At 39.2% G+C, this 27,608-nt stretch overlaps 1 protein-coding gene across 1 annotated transcript; it reads left to right on the forward strand.

The window, feature by feature from the left end:
* Positions 1-2,039: 2,039 nt before the first annotated feature.
* Positions 2,040-27,608, forward strand: LOC111143014 (pleckstrin homology domain containing A3). The gene is made up of 8 exons (XM_022496425.1): positions 2,040-2,191; positions 6,422-6,538; positions 12,415-12,570; positions 15,174-15,310; positions 16,870-17,034; positions 20,711-20,754; positions 23,016-23,131; positions 25,656-27,608. The coding sequence occupies exons 1-8, from the start codon at positions 2,152-2,154 to the stop codon at positions 25,781-25,783; spliced, it is 903 nt and encodes a 300-aa protein (XP_022352133.1). The 5' UTR covers positions 2,040-2,151; the 3' UTR covers positions 25,784-27,608.

Here is a 27,608-nt window from a genome sequence, read left to right on the forward strand (position 1 = left end):
CCCGGGTTCCGTCCCTCTGGTACCCGAGGCTTTGGATCTCTGTCATTAGTCGTTAAGGCAGTACTGAACACTTGCACCGCTTCTTGTTAAATCCGCATATTTTACAGAAGGTTTCCTCAGAGTTCGCTGGTAATGATCTCGTTTCCTAAAATGAAACAGGCAAAAGAATTAAACGGCCTGGTAGTGGGATGTTGTAGTCAGAGAATACGGCTGTTATTTCTGGGCGTACAAGGTTTCTCCTCAGACCCACAGGGCACTGGCCGGCATCTGGGGAGGCATTCTGCTTCTGGTATGTCCTTGAAAGCACCTTCACGGGGCGGAGTCACGTATTAAGAGGTCCCAGGCTAAGCCACACACCATCTGACGGCCACCTGGTCGGGAGTAAACAGAGGTGCTGCTGCTGCTCTACCGTTTAAAGGCGTTTCCCACCAGCCAACTCCGGAGATTTGGGGACCTGCTGCTGGCGGCCTCGGGGCCACCCTCGATTTGAGGGCCCATGGGAGTTGGGGGAAAACCTGACGGTGTCCCTTCTCTTACCAGCTCCGCGAGGTTGGTAACCATCCACGGTGCACAGATGAGGAAATGAAGTTATTTGAGTATTTGGCCTTTTCAATCTCACAGCTAATGCACAGTAGGGATTTCACCAAGTTTGACACAAAACCAGCCTTTACCCCCACCCAACATTTTAGTATGAAAAACTTTCAAACATACAGAAAAACTGAATTTTATTGCCCCATTCCCGCGGCCTTCGAACCACCACTTGGATTCTATCATTAACTTATAACTATATTCGACTTTTTTTACACCATCATCTACCCATCTCTGTACCTGTTCACCAATTCACCTGATTTCCAAGTGAATACCCAAAGACTATTTACCCAAACCAGAAAAGCTTCAGCGCAGGCCTGGATTAGGTTCTGGAAAGAGAGTTCGTTCTACCTCGTGTACCTCGGCCCTGCTAAGCGAAACCGCAGCACCGAGCCTGCCTGGCTTAAAGCCTGCAGCATTTCATAAATCTGAATTATTGTCATTATGTAAGATGATCATTTCCAAACAGGATTTCTTAAAATCACAAAAGCTAGGGGAAAGTCTTCATTTCTAGAAAAGAAATAAATTCTAAACGTTGGTTCCGTGTTTTATATTCTAAATGAAGTCGTGGCTATCTAAGGTTAATTGTCGGCGTGGTGACTGTTCTTGGGGCCCCTCACGGTTCCTTGCCGGAGGGCTCGTAGCGGCACCCCGAGGGATATCTTCCTAGGAGATAATTTCTTGGGCTCTCTGAATTTGGGGAGGGTACGAGGGAAACAGAAATGGGTAGTCTTTCACGTTCTTGAAACAACCACCGGAAGGACCTGAGGCTCGGCGATAGGAAAACCTACCGCGCACCAGGACGTGTGCGCGGGCAGTTAGTCGGGGCTACGGGGGTGCCGAGAGCGCCGCGGGGTCCGAGTCCGCCCGCCCGGGCTCGGAGGCTTTAACCCCACGGCGTGGTGGGTCCATGCCTCCCCGGGGCAGGGGGAGAAGTGTGGGGAGCCCCCGGACCGCCGGCCGAGGGCCTGAGGGAGAATGAGGAGGAGTCAGGCGGCCAGACTGGGAGGTTAAGGGTGCGCCGCGGCCGCCAGCCCTCTCCCGCAGCCTCCAGCGCCGCGACCCGGCAGCCAGGCCGCGCCCGCTCCTCCAGCCCCGCCGCCGGGGAGGGGTTTCCCGGGACGAGCCGGCCCCTTTCATCCAGGAAGTGAAAGCGACGTCGGGGTCAATGAAAACAAACGGGGAGCCCGGGGGGGTGGGAAGGAAGGCGGGCGAGGAGGAGGGAACGCCGGGGCGCGGGAGGGAACAGCCGTGTGGTGGAAGCGCGAGCCGAAGGCGGGTTGTGGTCGTGATTTTGTCGCCGCCGCCGCCGCCGCCGAGGCTCGCCGGGGGATGTCTGAGTCCGCGCCTCGCGGCCCCCGAGCTTCACGCGGCGGCCGCAGCCCGGGCCTCTAAGGGCCGCCACGTCCCGGCTGTGCGCGCGCGGGCTCAGGGCGGCTCGGTGCCGGCGGGGTTGCCCGGGGAGTGCCGGGGCGGGCCGGGAGGGGCTGCCCAGGCTCCGCGCCTACCCAGCACCGCGGCCGGCGCCCGGCCAGGAGGATGCGCGGCGCCGGGCTCTGAAGCATGGAGGGGGTTCTGTACAAGTGGACCAACTATCTCACAGGTCAGAGGGCTCGGGTACCCGGCGGGGGCGGGGGGGTATTGGCGGGGGGAGGCGGGGGCCTCCGGCGGGTTTATGTGGGGAGGCTGCGGAAAAAGGGTCAGGGGCCTTTCCGTCTGCTTGGCCTGCAGTGACCCTCGCGGAGAATGAGCTCCTTTGGCTTCCCGGGCTTAATCCTTCCCTCCGTCCCTTGTTAGAACTGGCCTCTGCAGCGGACTGCGCACCTTCCTGGCGGTGGGAAGTGTGCCTGACCACTTCTTTCCCCGTGTAATAATGCTTATTTCCTCCCGTGGCTTCGGTAACAATTTCCAGTCACTCTGCATGTGTTGTTGCAATCTCCATCCTTATCCACACTTGATTCTGCATTTTGTTAATAACTGAGTTGTCAGGGTGTAGGACTAGAATGGATCCTTTAAGATCAAGATATAATTTTAGGGAAACTTTTCTATATATTTTTTTAAATTTGTAGAAAATTTTAGCACGGTTTATTTTAAAAGTTCGCTTGTTAAAGTTTTGTTAAACTGTTCCCAGATAACATTCTCTTAAGAGTTGGTTGTCCGCGTGCTATCTTTATGTTTTGGAATTAAGGTAAGTGTGAGAAATAGTGGAGGACGGTGCAGTACACAGAAGTGGAACAGTCAGTGTCACCCATGAAGCAGGTTGGAAGGAAAAACTCCCAAGAATTTGTGTTTCTGTAGAAATGAGAGACCAGCAGGGAAGGGGCTTTTTCCGTGACACCAAGAGCCTGGCCCATTTAAAGACCCTTAATTCTGGGGGCGCCTGGGTGGCTCAGTGGGTTAAGCCTCTGCCTTCAGCTCAGGTCATGATCCCAGAGTCATGGGATCGAGCCCCGCATCGAGCCCCGCATCGAGCCCCGCATCGAGCCCCGCATCGAGCCCCGCATCGAGCCCCGCATCGAGCCCCGCATCGAGCCCCGCGTCGGCCTCTTTGCTCAGCAGGGAGCCTGCCTCCACCTCTCTCTCTCTGCCTGCCTCTCTGCCTACTTGTAATCTCTGTCTGTCAAATAAATAAATTCTTAAAAAAAAAAAGACCCTTAATTCTGAGTTGTAGTCCCATCTCTGCCATCAACCAACAGTAAGGACAAGTCACTTACCTAACTCTCAGAATCTCAGTTTGTGAAGTACAGGATGGTCAATTAGTTTATCTTGAAAGGTGCCTTTCAACTCCAGAATTCTATGATCTCAACACATTAGAGGAAAGGAAGTGAATTTAAAGGAAGACTAAGTAGCAAATAGATTTCTTGTTCTAGTGTAATATAGACATCTTGATTCCCTACCCACTTATATACTCTGCCCAAAGTATTGAAAAGTTACCCAAAGTTAGCCTTGGTAACTGCAGGTACACTCAACTTGTGTCCACCCTGACCATGTGCAAAATCTGCCCATAAACACTTTAGGGCATAAGCATTGAGCTAGGGTTGCTCCCTCCTTCCTTCCTTCCATCCTACCTCCCTACCTTTCTTTCTCTCTTTTTCTTTTCTTTTTTCTCTTTTTCTTTTCTTTTCCTTCTTTCTCTCTCTTCCCTTCTCTGGCTCTTCTTTCTTTCCGATTAATTAGAATGCTAAAGCCTGATTTATAGCGGCAAATGCTTTAACATTTATCATACATGCATGTTTTATTTTGCTCATTTGACATTTGCTCATTAAAATGTCAAACAGTTTGTTTCTATAAATAACATGTTTTAGCAGGAAGCTTTTAAAAACCAAGGTATGTATTTTTTCTTAAGCATTTTTTGGGGGCAATTGTGAGAACAGTTACCCTGTTTACTTGAAATATGGTATTAACTTTAAAGACAGTGGTTTCTATGCTTTGAGATGCAAATGATCATCTCATTGCAAACTTTCATAAGCATAGTGTCTATAGTGTCTTGGGAGGAACCACTTAATGCTAGCCTAGAGCAATGGGTGATTACTGACATGAGTCATAATTTATTCCTGGAGCGAAATGTGGTCTTGGTGGCCATCTTTCTCATCTAGGGCACTGAGCACCAGCTGGTTGAGCTTTTAACCACATGTGTTTAAGCTTTTAGTCTTTGCAGAGCATTTAAGCTAACTGCTAGTATGCATTGTAGAAGCTTGCTGAAAGGAAATCTTTGTTTGGAAGAATTCCGTTTTAAAAATATAAATTTGACTTGGTGGCATGATGATTATTAATTTTTGTTCATCTTAGGTCAGAAGAATGAGCAGCTGTTCGTACTGAATGATCTTGAAGGAACTTTTTAGTTTCATGATAGTGTTCTTTGAGAATGTGTTCTTTGTAGAGAATAAGGATTTCAGTAACATTTGGTAGTTGGAGATAAAATGAAAGTTTTTTTTTTTTTTTTAAGAATGCCTCTGAATCTTTTTCAAAGAGATATAGACTTCTGTTATATAAATGTGTGAATCAATTAGATTGTTTTAATTAAACATTTCTTCAAAAAGGTATGTAGAGATAACTAACAGTCTCAATTATTTTATTAAGCATGATCAGCTTTCAAGTTGCTACAAATTATAAATGAGTCATTTTACTCATTTGTTTTAAAGGGATATTGAATCTCAATAATGGAGGCTTACAAAATCACAGTTTGTCTTATAGGCACCCTGGACATGGGGCGGAGTATACTTTTACCACCCTGCTTATAATTTGTTTGCCACAGTGAATTAGTGTTTGGAAAGATAATGTTTTCACCATTTCTGTACATACTCAATATACAACATATGCTCATGCAATATATTGCATATCTTTACTCTCATGGATAACAGGCAATATCTCACTTTTCTAGTATTTAATCACTGGTTTAATCATTGATACATTTTTTTTTTTTTAGCACCTGTTATGTGCCAGGCACATTCTAGGTGCTGGGAATGTAATGATAAACAAGATAAAGTTCATGTACCAAAAGACTTTAACGTTTTAATTTGCTAGGCCTTATTAGGAGTTGTAGTGTTTCATAATAAGATTTTTTCTAGTGTTTGAAATGTATTTTAATTATTTTGGATATCCAGCTTTCTGAACTGTATCATGACATTCCCTCTTCTGAAATTTAACCTTTTTATGATGACTCGATGCTGTCATTTCAAAAGTGTAACAGGAAGAGCCATTTGGGGAGATAAGTCCTGCATTTGTATCGAGGGTGAGAATGAATCTCCCATCTGCCACTGTCTTGGTACTCTTTGGCCCTGGAAAAACTGAATTCATTAAGTATATAGCAGCCTGTGTGTAATGTGACCAGGCTGAATTGTGATTTAATAGTTACAGAAAGAACAAGGAGAGTGTCACTGGCTTCAGTGAGGCACTGTGGTCATGGTCACTCTGTTATTAATCAGTGAACTGTTGTAAATTAGTAGCATGCTTGATAAGATTTTAGGGATCACTGAGTTTGGCTTGTAAGAGTAGCATTTGAACTCTGGGGAAAGCCATCAACCTCATTCTCAGCTTTGCCTTAGAGCCAAGTCTGTGACAGTTGTGTGATCTAGTCACTGAGTAAACACAAATGAAATGAATGATTGCAGTTTCTAGCATTTCTGCCTGAGCTGTGTACAGCAAGGCAAGGAGAGAGGGAATGTGGGAAATCCATGTTATTGCCACAGAATATGCAGCTTCTGTGGAAGAGATTAGAATTCATTCAACACTCAGTTGTGCAGGAGAGTTTGCTTAGGCTACATGTAGAAGAGGGAAGGTCACATTGCAGAATTGAAAGGCTGAGTGGCACCCGAGAGGTCATCTTGTTCAATCCCTCATGGAGACTGAGAATTATTGATATTTACTGAAATGGAAAGATTTTTTTCAGTTTATCTAACTAAAGAGTGAGAATAGAACTGGGGCTAGAATCTGTGTTTCTGTTGCTTTTTTCATTATGTTGAAACCCAACTCTATTCCCTTCAGGAAAAGGGGGAAGTCATGTTTTACCCTGTGTAGGGTTATTATAATATTATTATATTATTATAACATTATTGAGGATGAGTCTCATGGGTTGTTAATAAGAAGGTTGTGAGTCAGAATACAGGTATTACTCCCTATATTTATGCCGATCGACAGATTTCTGGAGAAGGCTCTCCTAGCAAAGTGGGATTGCGGCAAGAACATTTTGGGTAAGACTTGGCCATTAAAAATTTCATTGTCAGAATGTTACTTTAGAACCAAGAAAACATGGATGACAAATCTTAGAAATCATATACTTCTATGTGATTAAAGTAATTTCTTATTAATCTTTTGTTATTTATAATCTTTGTAGGTTGGCAGCCTCGTTGGTTTGTTCTAGATAATGGAATCCTGTCCTACTATGATTCACAAGATGATGTTTGCAAAGGGAGCAAAGGAAGTATAAAGATGGCAGTTTGTGAAATTAAAGGTAAGTGAATACATGGAATTAGAGAAACTTGAAGTTAGGTAAGTAAAGCATTCTTCATTGTAGTCTAAAAAGAGGAAAAAAAGCATTTCTAGTCCAATGGAGATCTTCTAATATCATCTATTTGCTTAGCAATTAAGAGTGGCACTTAGCATTATTAAGCACAGTTTTTCGCATTTCTCCTTTTATACATGTACTTTGAATTGAAATTCAAAAATCTCAGTGTTGGTCTTCTAATTTGGACCTGAAAAACAGTCTCTTGGGGATGCTGTTTCAATAGCATACAGAGTCCACAAGTGTTTTCTTTCATTGTCATTGTAAAGGTATTGTGAAGATTAGAAGCTGAGCTTTAAAGATGATGAGGCAGGGCGTCTGGCTGGCTCAAGTTGGTAGAGGTACAACTCTTGATCTTGGGGTCATGAGTTCAAGCCCCACGTTGGGCATAGAGCTTATTTAAAAAAAATAAATAAATAAAAGCCGAAGATAATGAGGCAAGCTCTGTATAGTTTTTGATAAAACATGAAGTCAGAGTCATAAATTCTGGTTCTCTGCTGAATCAGAGATAAGCTCTTCTGGGGAATAGAGATATTTTCCTTTTCTTCCAAAAGAGAAGAAATAAAGTGATAGGTCATGCTGTAATTTTCATGATGGAAGGTTTCATAGACCATTGATTCATTTGGACATGTGATTGGGCTATGTATGGGGGGTTGAGGTAGGTAGGAGAGATCAGACAAAATGATAAAAAGTACTGAATTCTTCAGGGAATTGAAAAACTAAAACACTAGAGGAGTGAATATCAAACACCTACAGGCCTTTTTCATTTTTACTCTGTAGCTTGGATACTTGTCCTTCCTGAAGAGCACTTCTTTTGACACGGTGAGCTCTTGGTCATAGCTGTCAGACACTTCAGAGTAATCTCACTGCTTTGTGCATTTTCTTATTTAGATTAAACCAAAGCAGCAGCTACTGCATTACGTTACATTTTCCAGGGCTGGACCGCTAAATTTGTGTGGAATTGTGGTAGTTTATTGTATGATTTAGCCATGGAGACAAAATAGAATTTTCACTTGCTACACATCTGGTTCTTCACATTCATTTAAGACTTCCTACCACTGGGACTCTTTCAACAGCAGTGATTAATAACTTGGGGTAGATCAGTGTCATCCAGGGAGCTTTCTCCAAAATGCACGTCTGCCAAGTCATTGTAACACGCACCCGGTAGTTGAGAATTACTGCTGTTCTAATGGAAGTCATGGCTATCTAAGGTAGAGAAACACTTCAGCCTAGTTTTTTGTTACTGCATCTTCCCTGAAATATATGTGGAATAATTTTGTTGTTTATTTTTAACAAACATACTGAAATGTATACCAATAAGTGTTAGCTTTCCAGGTACTCACTTTTGATGTACTTATTTTTAATTGCACCATCATCACCTGTAACGCTTCAGAACTCCTCTTTTAGAATTACCATATGGGGGCACCGGGGTGGCTCATTCAGTTAAGTAGTTGCCTTTGGCTCAGGTCATGATCTCAGGGTCCTGGGATCAAGCACCACATCAGGCTTCCTGCTTGGCAGGGAGTCTGGTTCTCCCGTCTGCTGTGCATGCGTGTGCTTTCTCTCTCTCGCATGTAAATGAATAAAATCTTATAAAAAACAGAAAGAATTGCCTTATGAACCAATTTATAAATCGCACAAGAAAAGCACATTCAAAGCATGAGGTTTTTTTGTTTTTTTGTTTTTAAGATGATGGTTTTATCTTATTTTATTCCCCAGATTTGATTCCAAATGATACTTGGTGAGAGTCAGAAATCAAACTACAAAGTTCAAAGATTCTCCACCCTTGGGGATATTTTAAAAACTTAGTAGTAGAATCCCAAGGCAATTCTAAAATGTTTCAAGCTATGGCAGCATTTTTGCTGTTGTTGTTTGTTGGAAGTAATCATTCTATTCAAGAATAACATACAGAAAAGGGAACAGATCTTAAATATTCAGCTCAAAGAATGTTTACAAAGTTCACACACTCGTGTAATCATCAATCAGATTAAGAATTCAAATATTAGGGGCACCTGGGTGGCTCAGTCTTTAAGTGTCTGCCTTCAGCTCGGGTCATGATCCCAGGGTCCTGAGATCAAGCCTCACATCGGGCTCCTTGCTCGGCGGAAAGCCTTCTTCTCCCCCTCCCACTCCCCCTGCTTGTGTTCCCTCTCTTGCTGTGTGTGTCTCTGTCAAATAAATAAATAAAATCTTAAAAAAAAAAAAAAAAAAGAATTCGGATATTATCAGCATTCCAGATGCTGGGATATTATCCTGTCTCCTCAGCCACTAATCCCTCTAAAAAGTAACCATTAATCTTTTATTGCCATAGATAAATATTGCCTACTTTTGAACATTGTATAAATGGAATAAATCAGTATTTTGTGTGTGTGTGTGTTGGCTTCTTTTACTCAACATTGTGGAATTCATCCTTGTTCTGTGTAATGGTAGTTCAGTCATTCGTATTGATTTGTAGTATTTCTGCTGTATGAATATCCCACAATTTGGCTATCCATTTTAGTATTGATGTGTATATATGTTTTTCCATTTGGGATTATAATGAGTGAAGCTGCCACACAGATTCTTATATATTTCTTTTGTTGAACATATGTATGCATTTCTCTTCAGTATATATCTGGAAGTGGAGTAGAATTGCTGAGGCATTCTGTATTCATACATTTAGCTTTAATAGAATTATAAGGAGAAAATTATTCTTGACACTTGCTAGTAAGGCCGACTTTATTCAGGTCTCTTATGATAGGTATAGGGACTACTGCAATGGGGTTTTGCAGTAGGGGATAGAGATTGGGCTCAACTCTGAATATGATAAGAAAAGTGGAAATTTGTAGCCAAGGAGTGGCGAGGGGGAGATTGGTGGATGGAAAATTACTAAGAGAAGACATCAGGGAATAGGGGCCATTCTGGCTAAACCGATCTTAAGGGTTCTTGCTGAAGGCTGGCTGGAGTGATCAGATATTACCTGGAGTATGTTGGGGGTAGAGGAATTTGTTCAGACATTGGGGGTAATCAGATATTGATGGTGGAGGATTCTGGCTAAACTGACTTAGAGGAATTCCTGCTAAAATTGGACCCTGTAAGGACAGAGATGGAAGCCCAAGGTCAGGCCTAGTCAAGCAGAGGGAACCTGACTGACATTCGATCAAGGAGAGAAACTTTGTCACAGATAATGCCAAACTATTTACCAAAGTGGTTGTATCAATTCATTCTTGAACTAGCAGAGCATGAGAGTTCCAGTTGCTTTGCATTCTTTCCAAAACTTGATTATCAGTTTTAAATTTTTTGAATATTTCTAGTGTATATAATGGTATCTCGTGGTGGTTTTAACTTGTATTTCTTCAATAACTGATGATGAGGTGTTTTTTTTTTTTCAGATATTAATTAGCCATTTGAACATTTTCTTCTTTTGGAGTCCCTTTTCAAGTCGTTAGCCTAATATCTACATTGGGCTATCTTTCATGTTGATTTGTAGGAATTTTTTATATAGTCCGAATGAGTCTTTGTATTGTGAGGGGCTTCTTCCACTTTGTAGGTTTCATTTTCTTTCTATTAAAGGTATCTTTTGATAAACAGAAATTCTTAATTTCAATAAAGTCCAATTTTTCAGTTTTTAAAATTAGAGCTTTTTATGTCCTGCTGAGGAAATCTTTTTTCTTCTTGAAGGCTTATTGTTTTACCTTGTCCGTATTAGGTCTGTGATTGACTTAAAATTTATTTTTATATATGGTATCAGCAGGAGTTAAGATTCATTTTTTTCTTATAAGGATATTCAATTGACTGAATATCAATTATAGAAAACAGCAACCTTTCACCTAGTGCACTGTAGGAATGTCTTTGTCACAAGGTGAGGGACCGTGTACATTGGGTCTTTTTCTGGACTGTCTTTTGTTCCAAGGACCTGCTTTATATCCTTGTGCCAATATCACACTGTCTTAATTTCTTTAGCTTTATACTTCCTCGCATCTGATCGTCTAAGTCTTCTAACTTTGTTCTTTTTCAGGATTGTCTTGGCTATTATTGGTCCTTTACATTTCCTTAATGCATATTAGAATCTGCTTGTAAATTTCCACAAATGTCTGCTAGAATTTTGACTGGCATTGTATTAATCTGTACATCAATTTGGGAGGAATTGTGTTCTTGACAGTACTGAGTCTTATGATCTATTAACATGGTATATTCCTATATTTAATTAGGTTTTTAATTTCAGTAATGTTTTACATATTGCATATAGAGGTCTTGTCCATTTTATGCTAAAGAATTCGGTGTTTTGGGAGCCTTGTTCTTAAGTTTGTTGTCTTCTCAGGTAACTACTTTGGAGGGGACATCCTTGGCTAATACACTAATTTTGGTATGTTTTAAAAGGAATCATCTTTGAACATCTGGCTGGCTAAGTGCGTGGAGCGTGCAACTCTTGATCTCAGAGTTGTGAGTTCAAGTTCCACACTGGGCATGGATCCTACTTAAAAAAAGAAAAAAAAGGAGTCATCTTATTTTCTTTTGTAGCAACAATTATTAGAAATTTGAGGTTGGTTTTCTTTTGATGTAGCTACTGATACTTTCACTAGTATTAACAAGTAGCCAAAAAAGAGTTACTCTTGGAGCCTGGGGGTTTTATCCTAGTTTGGAAATCTTTTGCACCTATCATTGAATGTTGCTTATTTATGTATTTCACTATCTACATCCAAGGATGGTCTTTTTAAGTAGAATAATAAGCTAGCCAAGCTTTTTTGGCACTATTTGCCATAGTACCTCTGGTCAGTATTTTCAGTAATTAATCATATAAATTAAGGCTTCTTCCAGACTTTCAGGGCCCCTGAAAATTTGGCTCAACTCAGCTTGTCCATTCATGAATATCATTACCATGTAATACAACACAAGGCTCTATTTAGGCTTGTTTCCTCCCTACATATTGTGTTTATTTCCTCATCTAGGCCTTTTTTATGCAGTTTTTCTCTTAACTAAATCCTACTGTTGTCAAATCCTTCTTCCTGAAGGCTTATTTCCTACCTTTTCTTACTTTTTCTCAGTTCAATTACATATGGTGTCTTCATACCAAAGAGTTTATCATTTAATTGTTTTGATTATTTTTAGTGTGTCAGTTTGTTTCTCTGGCTAAAGTGTCAGCTCTGTTAGAGCAAAGACTCCTTTCTTTCTCCTCTCCTATTTTCCCCCTCTACCGTCACTCCTCTGAGCTGAGTAAATGCTTGTTGATTAAGGAAGATGTAGCACAAATTTAGTCTTACAACAAGGATTGGGATTGGCTCACTATGATCCTTGATTAGTTCTCTTTTGTCAGAGTATCAAGGCGGGGGTGGTTTAGGAGAGCAGGGAGGATGGTAGGAAAGAGAAGGTCTCAAATACTCATGCTTATGATGTGCCCTTAGTTGAGGACTGCTGTGCTAATGGAAGGTGGCCTTAGCTACCATGTATTGGGCTTCTTTTGAATGTCAGGCACTATCCTAGGTTTGGGGGATAAAACACAGCCTTTGCTTTCAAAGAAATCAGTAAAACCTGTGTGATAAGTGTGACAGTGCCTGTATATCGAAAGTAGTATAGGCACCCCCCAGAGAGGGAGTTTTTTAGTTGTCAGTGCTGTTTTCTCTTTCTCTTGCGAGCACCACTTTGGCGCCCTGCCAGCATGAATATGTGAGCATGTGGTTTTGAGAGACCACTAGACAGCCCTTTAGGGAGAGGCAGTGCCTTCCTCCTGAAACTCGACTTCTTGTTTTAGGTGTCTGAAACCTCTAACACTGTGTACGAGTGATTGTTTGATTCTCCCCTAATTACTTAAGTTCATGACTGTATTTCCCCCATGTTTATCATCATAGTCCATTCAGCAGACAACACAAGAATGGAATTAATCATTCCAGGCGAGCAGCATTTCTACATGAAGGCGGTGAATGCGGCGGAAAGACAGAGGTGGCTGGTTGCTCTGGGGAGCTCCAAAGCCTGTTTGACTGATACTAGGACAAAAAAAGAAAAAGGTAAACTATATATTTTTCTTTTGTGATGAGAATATTTTCTTAAACATAAATGTATAGTGTCTTGTGCACTTTTAGTCATCTGTCCTAAAGACATAATCAGAAATGTAGAAGATGATTTACATGCTTAGATACTCATTACAGTAAAAAAAAAAAACTTGTGAGCAATGCAAAGGTTGAAATTTAGGGGAATGGGTCAATAAAGTATAGGCTGATATAAGCTGATATGTAGCCAGTAAAATGTTTGCAAGAAATTTTAATAATGTGAGAAAATGCCCAACATTAAATGATAATTGGAAAAGAGCAGAATTCAAAATTACATATCCATTCATTGGTCAGCTCAGAAAAGCTATGTAAAATTGGTCAAGTTGTTACCTTTGGAAGGGTAGTTTATAGGAAGGAGGCTTATTTTTCATGCATAGGGCTCTCTGCTCAACGGGGAGTCTCCTCCTTCTCCCTTTGTCCCTCCTCCTGCTCATGCTCCCTCTCTCAAATACATAAACAAAATCTTTAAAAAACATATTTATATTTTGGGAGTGAGTTTGCAGTTGTTTGATTTTTCTTTTCTATTTTTTTGGATTATATAATACTTTTAATATAATAATTTTAATAATTAAAAAATACTAGGAGTTAGGTTACTGAAAACAAGTAAACTATGGGTATTGAAAAATGAAAGCCTAGAATTGAATTTTAATCATTTAAAAATATATGAAAGAACATCATGGGTAGAGTATGGCTAAGGGTAGGATAAGAAGGAATGGAAATTCACAATAGCCAAAAGGTAGAAATAACCCAAATGTCCATAGACAAAGAAAGAGATAAATAAAATGTAGTATTACACATATAATGGAATAGTATTCAACATTTAAAAGGAAGGATATTCAGACACATGCTACAACATGGGTGAATCTTTTAAGGTAAGTGAAATAAGCCAGTCACAACAGGACAAATATTATATGATTGCACTTACTGGGATACCTAGAGTAGTAAGATTTATAGAGACACAGAAGGTAGAGTAATGGTTGACTGGGGCTAGGGGGCGGGAGAGATGGGGCTTTATTGTTGAATGGGTGTGAAGTTTCAGTTGGGGAAGATGAAAAAGTTCTGGAGATGGATGATGGTAATGGTTGTAGGCATTATGAATGTACTTAATGTCGCTGAACTATATACTTAAAAATGGTTAAGATAGTAAATTTCATTGTATGTATTGTACTGTAGTTGGGAAAAAAAAAAAGGAATGGACTTAAATTTGAGTAGAAACTAATTTAGGTTAGGTCAAATGGGCAGATAGAGCTGGTTTGGTCCACTGTGGCTAGAGTGACTTTGTGTCTAGTATCACAAAGCTGTGCCACTGATTCAGGGAATAAGGGAGAAATGGCAGGATCTACTATATGTATTTTTCCCTGCTTCCTCTGCTATTTACACTCCTAGTTTAGAAGGTATTGGTAAGTAATGACTGAGATTATGGCTGGATATTTACTCTTTCTGGACATAGTAAAGAAAAGAAAGTAAGTTCTTAATAAAACCATTCTGAAAACAGTATAATATGAAGACGAAGTTATGGAAGGAACAGAAGAAAATAGATGTTTATATGATAGTTTTAACTACATAAAAATTAAAAACTTCTCTGTGTTAAAATGCATAATAAAGAAAACCGAAAGACAGCAGATATGGAAAAGGGCATGCAGTATATAGGAAGGGAAAAATTGCCATCTTTAATGGGTAAGAACTTTCATAAATTATTAATTTGAATATTAATAAGAGAAAACTGAACATTACAACTGGAAAAACGTGTAAAGGTTAGAAAAGACCATTTACAAAATAAGAAATATAAGCACTTTTTAAATGAAAGATGAGTAATGGAATGAGAATATTCTGGATAAAATATCCAATGGTTGGGGCTCTTGGGTAGCTCAGTTGGTTAAGTGACCAACTCTTGATTTGGCTCAGGTCAGGATCTCAGGGTAGTGAGATGGAGCCCTGAGTCCTGTCAGGCACCATCTCACTGTGGAGTTTGCTTGAGGTTCTTTCTCTTTCTCTGCCCCTCTGCCACTCACATGCGCTCTCTCTCTCTCTCTCAAAATAAATAGAATCTTTTTTAAAAAAGATTTTCTTTATTTACTTGACACAGAGAGAGAGAGAGAGAGAGAGAAAGAGAGAGAAAGAGAGAGACAGTGAGAGATGGAACACAAGCATAGGTAGTGGGAGAGGGAGAAGGAGTCTTCCCACTGAGCTGGGACCCTGATGTAGGACTTGATCCCAGGACCCTGGGGTCATGACCTGAGCTAAAGGTAGACACTTAAAGAGTGAGCCACCCAGGCTCCCTAAAATAAAGAAAATCTTAAAAAAAGATCCAGTGGTCATCACCCTGCCTCTGTAAATTAATCTACCTAAACTTCATGTCAAATATATGACTCCCGTTTTTTCCCAGTTGTCTGAAGAAACGGTATTTCTTCAAGACCCTTGTATCCTATTTCCAAGAGCTCCCACCTCATAAGCTATAGGTATTTATATCTATTGCCTTACTTTTTAAATGATTCCATTTGTTTTATTGCTCAAAGGATATGAAAACAAACTAAGTGAATGTTTATATATGTTCCCTTCAGAAATAAGCGAAACCAGTGAATCACTGAAAACCAAAATGTCTGAACTTCGCCTCTACTGTGATCTCCTAATGCAGCAAGTTCATACTATCCAAGAATTTGTTCACCATGATGAGAATCATTCATCTCCCAGCGTGGAGGTACACAAAAATGATCCCTTTATGTCTGGTTATGCTTTGTAATACCCTGATGGGTGAGGTTCTTCCCAAGGGGTGACAGAGAAGCATTTTCTAAATGAGCTATTTTTAGCTACTCTGAGCTGTCCCTACTACAGACTCTGGATATCTGTAGGATCTTCTAGATTATATCTGTGCAACCAGAGGAAAGCAGGAAGCAGCACATTTCTCGGAAATCAAGGCATATTTTTGCAGCCAATATGATGATTTGGAGGTTGGGGTGGGGAAGAAGCATTCCAGGCTTTGTTTTCTGGACTGGAATCATTAGGCAACCACTGTTCTCTTTCTTTTGGTATATAAGGCCCCAGTTTCAGTGACTGAGAGTTGATAATTTAGCTATTATCAAAGAACTTTTAAAAAGTGTCCTCAGAAGAGTAATACAGGAATCAAATTTCAGATTTGTGGGGCCCAGCTCTGAAATAGGTTCACACTTTCTGATAAAAGAGGGTCAGTGGGCCCTCCTTTTCTCTAGGTGGGAGGCCGGCATGGTTCCCAGTCTCCTTTTACCTCACTTGGGAGAAATGGGACAAGAAATCTTCCTGTCCCTCCTGTGGCCTTCTCCTGGTGGGAAGTAATCTTCTGTGAGGTCACCTCTGGTTGCAGGCACGTGAAACCAGAAGGGCATTTACTGTTTCACCATAAGCTCTCTGGAGGTAGGTGCCCTCACATTTGCTCCGGCAGCTCTGTGGTGGTATTGAGGACTTGGGCTTGTTCTGTCCTTCCACTCTGCTGTTCTTGGTGTATTCAATTTTTCCCCTCTGCCCAAGGCTTCAGGGTGATTTCCAACGTCACACAGGTGCAGGAGGCAGTTGGGGTAACCAGAGTGGAAAAAGACCTTCTCAATTTGCTGTCCTTGGCTTTTATCCAGGAACAAAAGTCTCAGCAACTCCTCAGTGGACTTCTTATTTTTTTTTTTTATTTTTTTTATTTTTTTTTTGGTCTGGGTCAAAGGAAACTGAAGAAATACCAATATTTGACAAAGGGTCATGGACTAACCATGACTGGCTCAGACCAGTCTGTATTCACCCCCCCAGGGTCAGGACACATTGCTGTCCCAAAAAAAAAAAAAAAAAAAAAAAAAAAAAGATTGGGGTTTGTATTCTACCAAGGAAGAAGTAGGAGAAGGGGTTGGAGGTAGATTCGAATTGTGCCTGCCACTAAGTAACTAAGTAACTCTCAGGGTGTTCTACTGCTGTGACCTCCTTCAGAATTTGGATGCTTAGAAAATTACTGTTTAGTTAGGTTTATCTAAGATACATTTTTGTACATAGTTTTTAATACGATTGGTATTTGGTTTAAATGCAAAACTGATTTTTTCTTAGACTCTATTTCATGCATTGTTTGCCTGATAGGCATTTCTTATTCCTGTATTGCTTTAATTTTCTAAGGTAGTATACTTTGAGTAGATTTGCACAAGCTAGTAAGGTGTCTGTTGGAGGTAATGTTTAGTCACTTGGTTAGAACATAGTGCATGAGTCCATGTAGTCGTTTTTGAGTCTGTTCAACTCTGCGTAATTTTTCAGAACATGAATGAAGCCTCTTCTCTGCTTAGTGCCACGTGTAATACATTCATCACAACACTTGAGGAATGTGTGAAGATAGCGAATGCCAAGTTTAAACCTGAGATGTTTCAGCTGTCCCATCCGGATCCCTTGGTTTCTCCTGTGTCACCTTCTCCTGTTCAAATGGTTAGGAATTGTTTTTGTTTGTTTGTTTGTTTGTTTGTTTTCCCAGTGATGTTGCATGTTTGTTTCTGTTTTTATTTTTAAGGGAGGAAACTGGCAGTGGGAGGGAAATAGTCAACAAATTGAATCAACAGATCTAACATCTTCAGTGTTGGAGCCTCTCAGGTCTTTGGGGTTAGAATGTGCCAAGGTCCTGATTGCCTCCCCTTGGAGGACCGTGCCATTTATCCCAGCATGCTGGGGAAATATTTAAATGCTCTGTGGGTGTTGGGACACAGAAGAGGTCGGGGGCACTGCTCTCCTTGGGACAAAATGAGGGATAAAATTAAGCAAAGGGATAAAATCAAGCAAATCTTAAAGGAGTTGTAAAGAGTTTGAAGCAACATGATATAGGGAAAACAGTATTTTGTAGTCAGTATTTGGATTTGAGCCCTCTGAGTAGGCAAGTTCCTTAATCTCTCTGGACCTCATTTTCTTCATCTCTAAAATAAAGGGCCTCCTCCATCAGCAGGTCATTGCAAAGGGGCTGACCTGTTTAACACAGGTGATTTTTTTAGTTTCTTTCTTTCTGATTGCCCTGAACAACCAGTACTCTTTGCTGGGGGCAGTGGACTTGTTGTCCTTCCCAAGCTAATAAACTCGCTCAGGTAAGCTATACAGAACTCACAGGTGAGACTAGAGTTTGATGAAACTTTTACATTTCTTTCATCCAGGTGTTTTCAGGAATATATATTTGTATGTGTGTGTGTGTATAGATATATATACACACACACACACATATATATGCATATGTATGTATGTATGTATATGTATGTGTAAATCTTTTTTGAAAAAGATTTTATTTATTTGTCAGAGAGAGGCAGAGAGAGACCCAAGCGGGGGCAGTGGCAGGCAGAGGGAGAAGCAGGCTCCCTGCTGAGCAAGGAGCCCAATGTGGGACGTGATCCCAGGACCTGGGATCATGACCTGAGCCAAAGACAGACGCTTAACCAACTGAATCATGCAGGCATCCCAGGAGCCCTTTTATAGAAGGAAGAATGCCACCTGGTACTATTTTAGCAATTTCTTGAAGGCTTATATGTTAGAAGAAGGAATAGGATAGAACTTACTTATTTCTAGGTTCTTTTATCCACCCCGGCCAATTTAGCAATATGAGATTAAGTAAAGATTATTACCTGAATTTATTTAGATCATTGTTTTCTAATCAATGTGTGATGCACTAATAACGTCCCCTGGGACAGGCATACTATGAAAATGGGTTTTATGGGAAAATTAAATTGGCAAATGCTAGATTAACTTGAATGAATTGGGTTTCTCTGTCATAGGACTTCTTAGAACTTCTTTTATGCTAACATGTATTATGAATCTCTGAGGAGAGGTGGTATGTCTTGTTTCTGAAATTTATTTGACCCTTCTCGTGTATTTTTGAATAACATCTCATAGGACAGTAGTATTCAGTAGAACAGTTTGACAATACTGCTTTATAAAACAATTATGAAACAATTATGAAATAACCTATATGGTTGAACAAGAAAAGATATTTTGAGATGGGTGTATATATATTATAGTGTTACGTTCCTAGATTGGGCGCGTTCAGGATGATATGGTGGTAGATGTCTGTTTTAGGGCTATGTTCCTGAGGTTGATACATAAGGGCTACACTGTTTTTTAAGGTGTTAAGTACAGACTTTACTACAAATTCTACTGTATTTGACTTCATAAAATCAAATGCAATAAAACTGCCTCAAAACTGCCTTTTTTTTGTATTAGATTTCTGAGGAAAATGCCTTCTGTTACAAATGCTCTGTAGTCGAGAGAGGTCATATGTATATTTTATGTCTAAGAAACTATAATAACTGTCCGTTTTAAACCAAAACCTTTTATCAGTAGCAGCAGTACAGGAAAGTCCAATAAGCTAATCTAAAAAATACTGGCTAGGGATTATTTATTTTTACTTGCTTTGCCATTTTATTTCATACATCAAGCAAAAATCATGGCTATGATAATTCTGGAGGCACAGCATGGAAAAAAGTTCAGACAGTCTTTTTGGGAAAATCTTTTTTTTTTTTTTCTTTTTAATAATATGAGTAAATGGAAAATAAAGCTATGGAAGATTTGAGAATTCTAAAACTATTTCAACTGATTTTTTAAAAATTTATTTATTTATTTGACAGATCACAAGTAGGCAGAGAGGCAGGCAGAGACAGAGGAGGAAGCAGGCTCCCCACTGAGCAGAGAGCCTGATGTGGGGCTCGATCCCAGACCCTGGGATCATGACCTGAGCTGAAGGCGGAGGCTTTAACCCACTGAGCCACCCAGGTGCCCCTAAACTGATTTTTAAACTACTTTATGTAGTTAATCTTATTGTGTCCCTTCCTAGAATAAATGTGCATTCGGTTTTATTTCAAATCATAATCAGAAGTTCAAACAATCGTCATTTGACCCACAGATTGAATAATAATTGTAGTTGGGATGTCCTTAGGTGAGTAATCCCAAAGGACTTGACTTCTGTTAAAGGAGATGTTAATGTCCATCTGCAGCTTAATGTCAATCATATTAGTGTTCCTGGACTATAAATTGGGTTGGTCATATCTGTTATCATTTCAGCTGGGACTTCTTTGAGCACCTGGTGGCTCCTGTTACAAATACAGCAGACATTTACATAACTCAGATGTTAGACTTGGACTTGTAAGACCCTTGAGCCCCTGCATGTAAAAGCAAATGACCTTATCCTGTAGTATAAACTTTGCTTTTCAGCTGCCTTGCTAAACACTGAAATAATCTATTTTAATTGGGGATCTTCAATTTTTTTGGTGGAGTAGTTGGATCTTTTAAATTAAATTTGGTATTTGTCATATTTATTAGTGCTCTTAATTATGTTTTTAAAATTATTTTAAAATACATGTTTTAGGGGCGCCTGGGTGGCTCAGTGGGTTAAAGCCTCTGCCTTCGGCTCAGGTCATGATCTCAGGGTCTGGGATCGAGCCCCACATCAGGCTCTCTGCTCAGTGGGGAGCCTGCTTCCTCCTCTGTCTCTGCCTGCCTCTCTGCCTACTTGTGATCTCTCTGTCAAATAAATAAATAAAATCTTTAAAAAAAAATAAAATAAAATACATGTTTTAGAGACCTATTTGAGACTTAGGATTCTTCTTCTGAGTTCTTTAAAGACTTGAGTTACTAATGCCATCTTCCATGAAAACCATACTTTAGAACATCTGTGTAACAGCTACCTGAATAATGAATTATAAAGAGAAGCTTTGCTACCAGATTCTTTTCCTGGCCTTTAAGAAAAAGAGAGGGAGAGAGATTATTTTCTGGCTTGCTATATATTCCTTTAAATAGTACGGTTTTTTGGGTTGGTTATATACGTTTTTTTATATTTTTATATATAAGCACACACTCAGACACATAGGATACATATAAAATTTGATTTTTATTACTGAGGAAAGAATCTAGCATGTTTTTGATATGTGTTGAGAAAGATTCCAATTAATGGTTATTAGGGACAAAGCTTGACATTGTGCTGATAGTGTTGCTTGAGTTTGTAAAAGATAAATTTCTTGGCCAGTCATCTTTTCCTCTGAGCAGATTTGTGTTAATTATAATAATGATAATAAATCAGAACTGTATTATTCTACTTGGTGTATGGATTATGCTCATTATCCTTTTCTATTTCTAGATGAAGCGTTCTGTCAGCCATCCTGGTTCTTGCAGTTCAGAGAGGTAAAATAAACTTTTCTTCTAATCAAGTTCTCTCAAAATTATACCTACTCAGAGAAGTTTTTTGGGCCTTTAACATGAAGTAGTGTGGGTTGGCAACTTTTTGAGCAGAACCTGGTTCTGATTTGCTTAGCATTATATCTAAGTATAGGGCCTAGCCCCTGTAGGTAGTCAGTGAGGATAAAAATGAGTGAATAAATTCACCAGCTAGGTAAACACCTTATCAGCTCTTGTACCTTTTTTTTTTTTTTTAAAGATTTTTATTTATTTATTTGACAGACAGAGATCACAAGCAGGCAGAGAGGCAGGCAGAGAGAGAGGAAGGGAAGCAGGCTCCCTGCTGAGCGGAGAGTCTGACGTGGGGCTCGATCCCAGGACCCTGAGATCATGACCTGAGCAGAAGGCAGAGGCTTAACCCACTGAGCCACCCAGACGCCCCTCTTGTACCTTTTTTAAATGTTTGAAATTATATCAAGTGATGGTTATAGAAATCCATTTTGAGGTACAGGGGGGTCCAAAGCTTAGGCTTACTTTATGACAGCTTTCTATAGTCTTACATTCATTCTGATCTGTTGTTTTGTTAAGAGTTAAAGATCTTATTGAAAAAAGAGAAAAACCAATTGATACTCACAGCAACACATTTAAGACATTTATCTTCTAGATAGATCTTGCTAATATCCCAGGCTACTAAAGTGTTCTTTATCTTGGTAGGTCTTTTAAGTTGCTCTGATTGGTTCTTTGGAAAACAATGAAATTGTAGTGGCATTAGCTTTTATTTCTCTACATTAAGAAAAAGTGCTAACTGAGCCCTTAGTATTGTCACTCCCTCCAACCCCCCCACCATGAGTATGTAACCTCTGAACTATCTTGTGCTCAGAGGAGCCCTGCGATGTATACATACCTGATCCTGTCAGGGAGTGAAGAGTTTCACCAGTTAAGTAAAAGCTTGATCCCTTTTACAAACTTATTTTTGTGATAGATGTTTTTCTGAACTGTATTTTATCCTTTCTACCTTATTAGATAAAATATAACTAGAATTAAAAAAAAAAAAATGGGCTGGATATCACAACCTGAGATCAGGACCCTGAAGTCAGAACCTGAGCCAAAACCAAGAGTCAGACGCTTAACCAACTGTGCCATGTGGGTGCCCCACGTAGGTGCCCCAAATATAATTAGAATTTTAAAATTATATTTTCTTGATAAATCAGGATAGTCATTACGAACAGTAATGTTGGGCTTTCCATACAGTGGTAGCTGAAGTGCTGTTGAGTGGTGCTGATTTGCTTCTGTGCTGGATATTTTAGATTGATTTTTCTAGTTTTCCAAGCTATTTTTTATTTATTTGTTTTTTTTTTTGTTGTTAATTTATTTGAGAGAGAGCACACATGAGAGGTGGGGGGAGGAGCAGAGGGAGAGGGACAAGCAGACTTCAGCATTAAGTGGGAAGCCAGACACCAGGGCTCAGTCTTACCACACTGAGATCATGGCCTTCCTGAGCTGAAATTGACAGTCGATGCTTACCTGACTGAGTCACCCAGTCGCCCCACAGACTGCTTTTTTAAAAATAGTTTTTGTAGCCTCTATTTGCCAGGGCTATTTGCTTTTGCTGCTATCAGGGAGCTGACCTCTAGCATGTTCTTGCCTGCTTGCCTATCCCCTTCACGCTGCTATTTTTGATCAGATATGGATTGACACTAGATACATGCACTTGTGAAGTCATAACTTTTGGTTTTTGAACATTTGTTAACCATCTGATATGTCTACGGTCTCACTGGACCCTTCTCTGTAAAAGAAGTTGCTTTCTTTTACCCCCTTTCCGTTTAGTTTGGTTCAGAGGTCTTATTCTTCAGGTTACCAGCTGGATTCTAAATGATTTGACTTGCCTGTGGCCTGACCTCTGAAGGAATCAAAAGTTGCTAAAATAAAAATTTGGAAATAAAAATAGTTCCACTTTCATTTAAAGAAGTCATTTAAAACTCCAGTTAAGGGGTGCCTGGGTGGCTCAGTCCATTAAGTGTCTGACTCGATTTCAGCTCAAGTCATACGTTCAGGGTCATGAGACCAAGGCCCATGTCTGGTTCATGCTGAGTCTAGAGCTTGCCCCAGATTCTCCCTCTCCCTCTGACCCTCCTGCCCTACCCGCATCCTCCACTGATGTGTGGGCTCACTCTCTCTAAAAACAAACAAAAAAAACCCCACTCCAGTTAAGGGTATTATCATTTGTTTAAGGCCTTACAATGTAATGCATTTTACTTACTTTGTAGGAGTAGCCACTCTGTAAGAGAACCAGTATCTACACATCACCGACTCGCCCAGCGCCGCCGAAGAACCTACTCAGATACAGACTCTTGTAATGATATTTCCCTTGAAGACCCAGATAGTGAGTTAAATGGGGCTCTGTCTCTTTCTTTGGCTTATTCTCCAGAATTGTTGTGGTGCCCTCTAAGCAGGATACTGAGAGTCAACACCGTACTTTGCCCTTGGATTCATTCCTTAATTCAGAGCCAGGCAAACAAGCACACAATCCACAGAAGCTCATATTTCCTCTTACAGACACCTTTGTTATTAAGGTAGTATATATACTTCTGTATTCAGAAGTGCTGAATACATCCATATAAGTGCCATATCTTTGATTTATAGATATAACATCAAAAGTTTTCTTCCCACTACATTTTAGTAATCTCTTAGTAATGTTCTACTCCCACTATATTTACATTTCAAAAACATTTTAGAAGAAAGCGTGAATTGTGGGTAGGATTCTAGAGGAAAATAAAGGCAAGGTCTTAAGTTCAGAGAAAAAAAAATCAGCATTGTTACTTAAATAATTTGAAAGGGCTAAATTTTTCAGGTGGTGGTGGTGAATTATAGTAGCATTTATTTTTGTACCTTTTTCTCCCTTTTTCTTTAAAGAGGCAACATACTGTGATTGAATACTTTAGGAAAGGTTTTGTGATTTATGTTCAAATTTAGTTATTTTCTCTTCAGAGAGAAAGCTTTGAAAGTATGTCAGAATATCTAGTTCAACAGTAGTGACTGTGATTTCTAGTGAACACAAATAGGTTCTTATAATTACGACTCCATTAGTAGACTTTTGCTTTTCGGAGTCTTTACTCTTGACCATGAAACATGTGTGATGGAAATTACATACAGTTCCTACTTAGGGGATAGGTTGTGTTCCAAGAATTTCTAAGTCTGTTGTTTGGAACACAGATTTTATTTCTCTTGTGGAAATGACATAAACAGTGTTTAGATTTCTTTAGGTTGCCTGGAAGAGCCCAGCTAATTCACTTTGATTAACATTTGTTTTACTGAACCAGAAAGTTAAACGGGTTTAATGAGAGGGGAAGATAGAGTTTGTGAAGATGGTGGAGATTAGAGAGGGACTGCTGGTCATTTTCAGATTTTTAGAAGATGATGACATCTTTTTTTTGTTTTTTTTTCTTACAGAACACTGTAAGAGCACTACTCTATGCTTATTGCCATTTTTTAATTTAAGTTGGGACAGTGGGTAAAAGAAGGAAGGAAAAGGGGTGAGGGTGGGAAGGGGGAAGGAGAAAGAAACTTTTCCAGGCTGATTTAGTACAACTTGGAGGAGATAAGAGGAAGAGGGTTAGAGGTTAGGTGTGGAAAGAAAAGTTAGCAGAGGCAAGTAGCGTAGATTCTGATTTACTTTGTTCTTTCTGCCTGGTTTACTTGACTCTTTGAGTCTAGAGCCCATGAAAGGGTTCTGTATGCTGCCTTGTACTTTTCTGTAGATGCTCTCCTTTTTACTCTAAGGGGATCATTTTCATTTGTGATGGTGAAAGTAATTTTTTAAAAAAATCCAGCCATTTTTCTTAGCTCTCTTTTAAGCACCCTGGTTTTGATTTTTGAAAACAATTTCCATAAGCTCTCAGTGTGCATGCCCGAGTCCATTTGGCATTCCCATAGCTAGCTGTTAAGGAGTGTAACAGAACCAGTCACACATACTGCACACACGTGTACACACACACATGAACATCCCTGTTTATATACATACATGTATCTCAGGTCTCTAGGTCAGAAGTTTTATCCTTAGATTTCCTTCTGTTTATCCTAAAGTTTAGTGTCTCAGTTAGTTGATAAAACGGAGACTGCATTTTAGTGCTCTTCTTTAGAAAGTATGTGTTTTGCAATTGGGCAGTCTTAATGGCGGCCCCACTAAGAATATTTATCCCCAAATATTCTTTTCCTTGAAAGAGAAAATCCCTTCTATTTTTTATTAACTAGATTTAAGAAAATTATAAAAGTAGTAATTGTTCGTGGTAAAATCAAATACCATGTACATATAAAAGCACAGTTGTTTTGGGGTGGGGCCATGCCAGGGCTCTCAGCCCACAGCTGCAGCACCAGTTCTGTGAGTTGTATTCCACATGGAAATATAGGGACTCCTGGTGACAGGTACCTTGTCAGTTTTGCTCAGGAAGTCGTTCTATTACCAGTTGTGTGATCTTGGGTTAGGCATATAACCTTTTTCGAGTCTTATTTTTTTGTTTTTTGTTTTTCTTTAGAAAACAAGGGGGATACTAACAGCATTACCACAGTCAGGCTGAAAAAGCCATAGTTAACCAAGACCACATTCACTTCAGCACATATTTCTGACTGCCCGTTATGTGCCACCTGTGCTTCTAGCCGTGAACAAAACAAATATCTCTACTTCTGGTAGCCTCATAATTTATTTTCTTAACTATGAAGTTTCTCCTTATGATTGCCAATAGCAGGAAAGTGAGATTTTTCTCTATTAGGCAAACAGTCAAAACATTAATAGGAAGCTGAAGGAATTTCATGTCCCTAAATAGGAAATTTAAGTTGTTTTTTTTTTCCCCCACAGGGAACTGGAGTTCGTATCAATAGGGTGTTTAACTGTTTAATTAATTTCTTCATAGGACCTGTTCACTGTTCAAGAAATACACTCAATGGAGATTTGGCATCAGCAACAATTCCTGAAGAAAGCAGACTTATGGCCAAAAAAAAATCTGAATCGGAAGATCCTCGTCCATCCTTCTCTTCCTGAGGAAACGGAAGTGTCCAACTTCCTCTAAGTATTGCTATGCAAAAGCTGCTCTAATTAAACTATGTTATAGGGAGTAGTTTTTCCCTTAGGATTTCTCTGCACTTTATAGAATACTGTAAAACAAACAAACAACAACAAAAAAACAACCCACATACCTTTGAAGTGTATTTTATCTTTATATAGTTTATTTGCAAGAGTATTTTCCTAATAACTTCACAGTATGAATGTGCATCTTTTTTTTTTTTTTTTTTTTTTTTTTAAACAAATGATGGTGTAACATTTTGACCTCCATAAGGACAAATGTAGATATTTTTCTAAAAAACTGTGAGGGACTGACAGATGAGTCAGTGTGTATTGTAGCTTATAAACATGAAATCTTAGAAACATAAGGTTTCTGTTTGACAGAAGTGTGATATATGTAACTTGTGCCATGGACCAGACGGTCACTTTACCCCAGCTAAAAATGAGTTACGATAGCAGCTTGATGGAGATTCTATTGTATTCCTTTAAGCAAAAGGAAACATTTAATATTCTAAATATTTTTAGCCCGAATACCGTGACATATTGAGGATTTTTTAAAAACCAGACTGTGCTGTCCTTCACATGTGAAGTTGACACTACTGATTTGTCAATACCAAATGTTGGGTTAAAGTATTAACTTTTATTTATTTATTTTTCTGTCGCATCAGAAAAATGATTGCATCCTAACTTTTATGACCTACCAAATTTAAGATGTGTATACATTGTTATTTACATTGTTCTAGAAAAGAGGTTAATTTGTAGTGACCTTGCTCACTTATACCAGAGAAATAAATGCCTTTCAATGGAAGAGGATTTTAGTGCTTTTTTTCCTAAAATAGACATTAAGCTGCTGTTGTAAGGTATTAATGTTTGCAGCTGTAGACTATCTAGGGACATTTTTTTATTTATGACTATTTATACAAAAAAGGAATTCTGTCAAGGTGACTGCTCTACATCACTTGAGAATGGCATTATTTAATTAAAGAACGAATAGCATTTTTTGGTAGTGCCTCTCCATACCTATTGTCAGTGTTTGCCTTGTAAACTGTTTTTTGTTTTTTTTGTTTTTTTTTAATTCATTTTGGAGGGATGGTTTTGTCCAAGGTCTTAGATGAGGAGCATTTTAAAACAAACTGGTTTGGTGTTTTTAAGTTAATCACATGTTTAATAAATATATGGTTTTTGCATTCAAACTCCTCATATAATACATTGTATTTTTTATATTATTGATACTCTGTCTAATCTTTATCAAGTGCTATTAGTGTTCTTTATTGCTTTGGTTTTGTTTGTATATTTTTTTGGTTTGTTGCATATTTTTTGAGGCATATTATTTGGTTTGTTGCCTATGAGCTTAGACTAGTGTGGCCTATTTCACTTTAAATTTTTCTCGTAGGTTTATGTGGGACTTTTTTAAAAGAGTTAATATTTGGTATTTACTTCACTAAAAATAAATCTGTAATTATAAGTTTAAAATGGACATAAACAATCTAAATACATTAATATTCATTTAGATAAACTGTATGCTACTTTAAAGTATTTGATTTTAAATAGCACACAGATCATTAGACTATCTTAAGTGGAATTTTTTTCTGCTCATATGTTGTATTTCATATGTTTGATTTGAGAAAATTTTAATGATGTAAGTTTCACGTTGAGTGAGTAATCAGAATTTTTGCTTTTTTTTTGTGGTAGTAAGAATTTGCATAGTGATTAGATCATGAAAGTCAAGGTGCTACTGATAGGGCGTTTTCAGGTTGGTATTTTTTTTGTTTTGAACCAGTAGGTTTATAATGAAAACACTATA

The sequence above is a fragment of the Enhydra lutris genome, unplaced genomic scaffold (assembly GCF_002288905.1).
Source record: "Enhydra lutris kenyoni isolate GAN:26980312 unplaced genomic scaffold, ASM228890v2 scaffoldscaffold1, whole genome shotgun sequence".
Classification (NCBI taxonomy): Eukaryota; Metazoa; Chordata; class Mammalia; order Carnivora; family Mustelidae; genus Enhydra; species Enhydra lutris.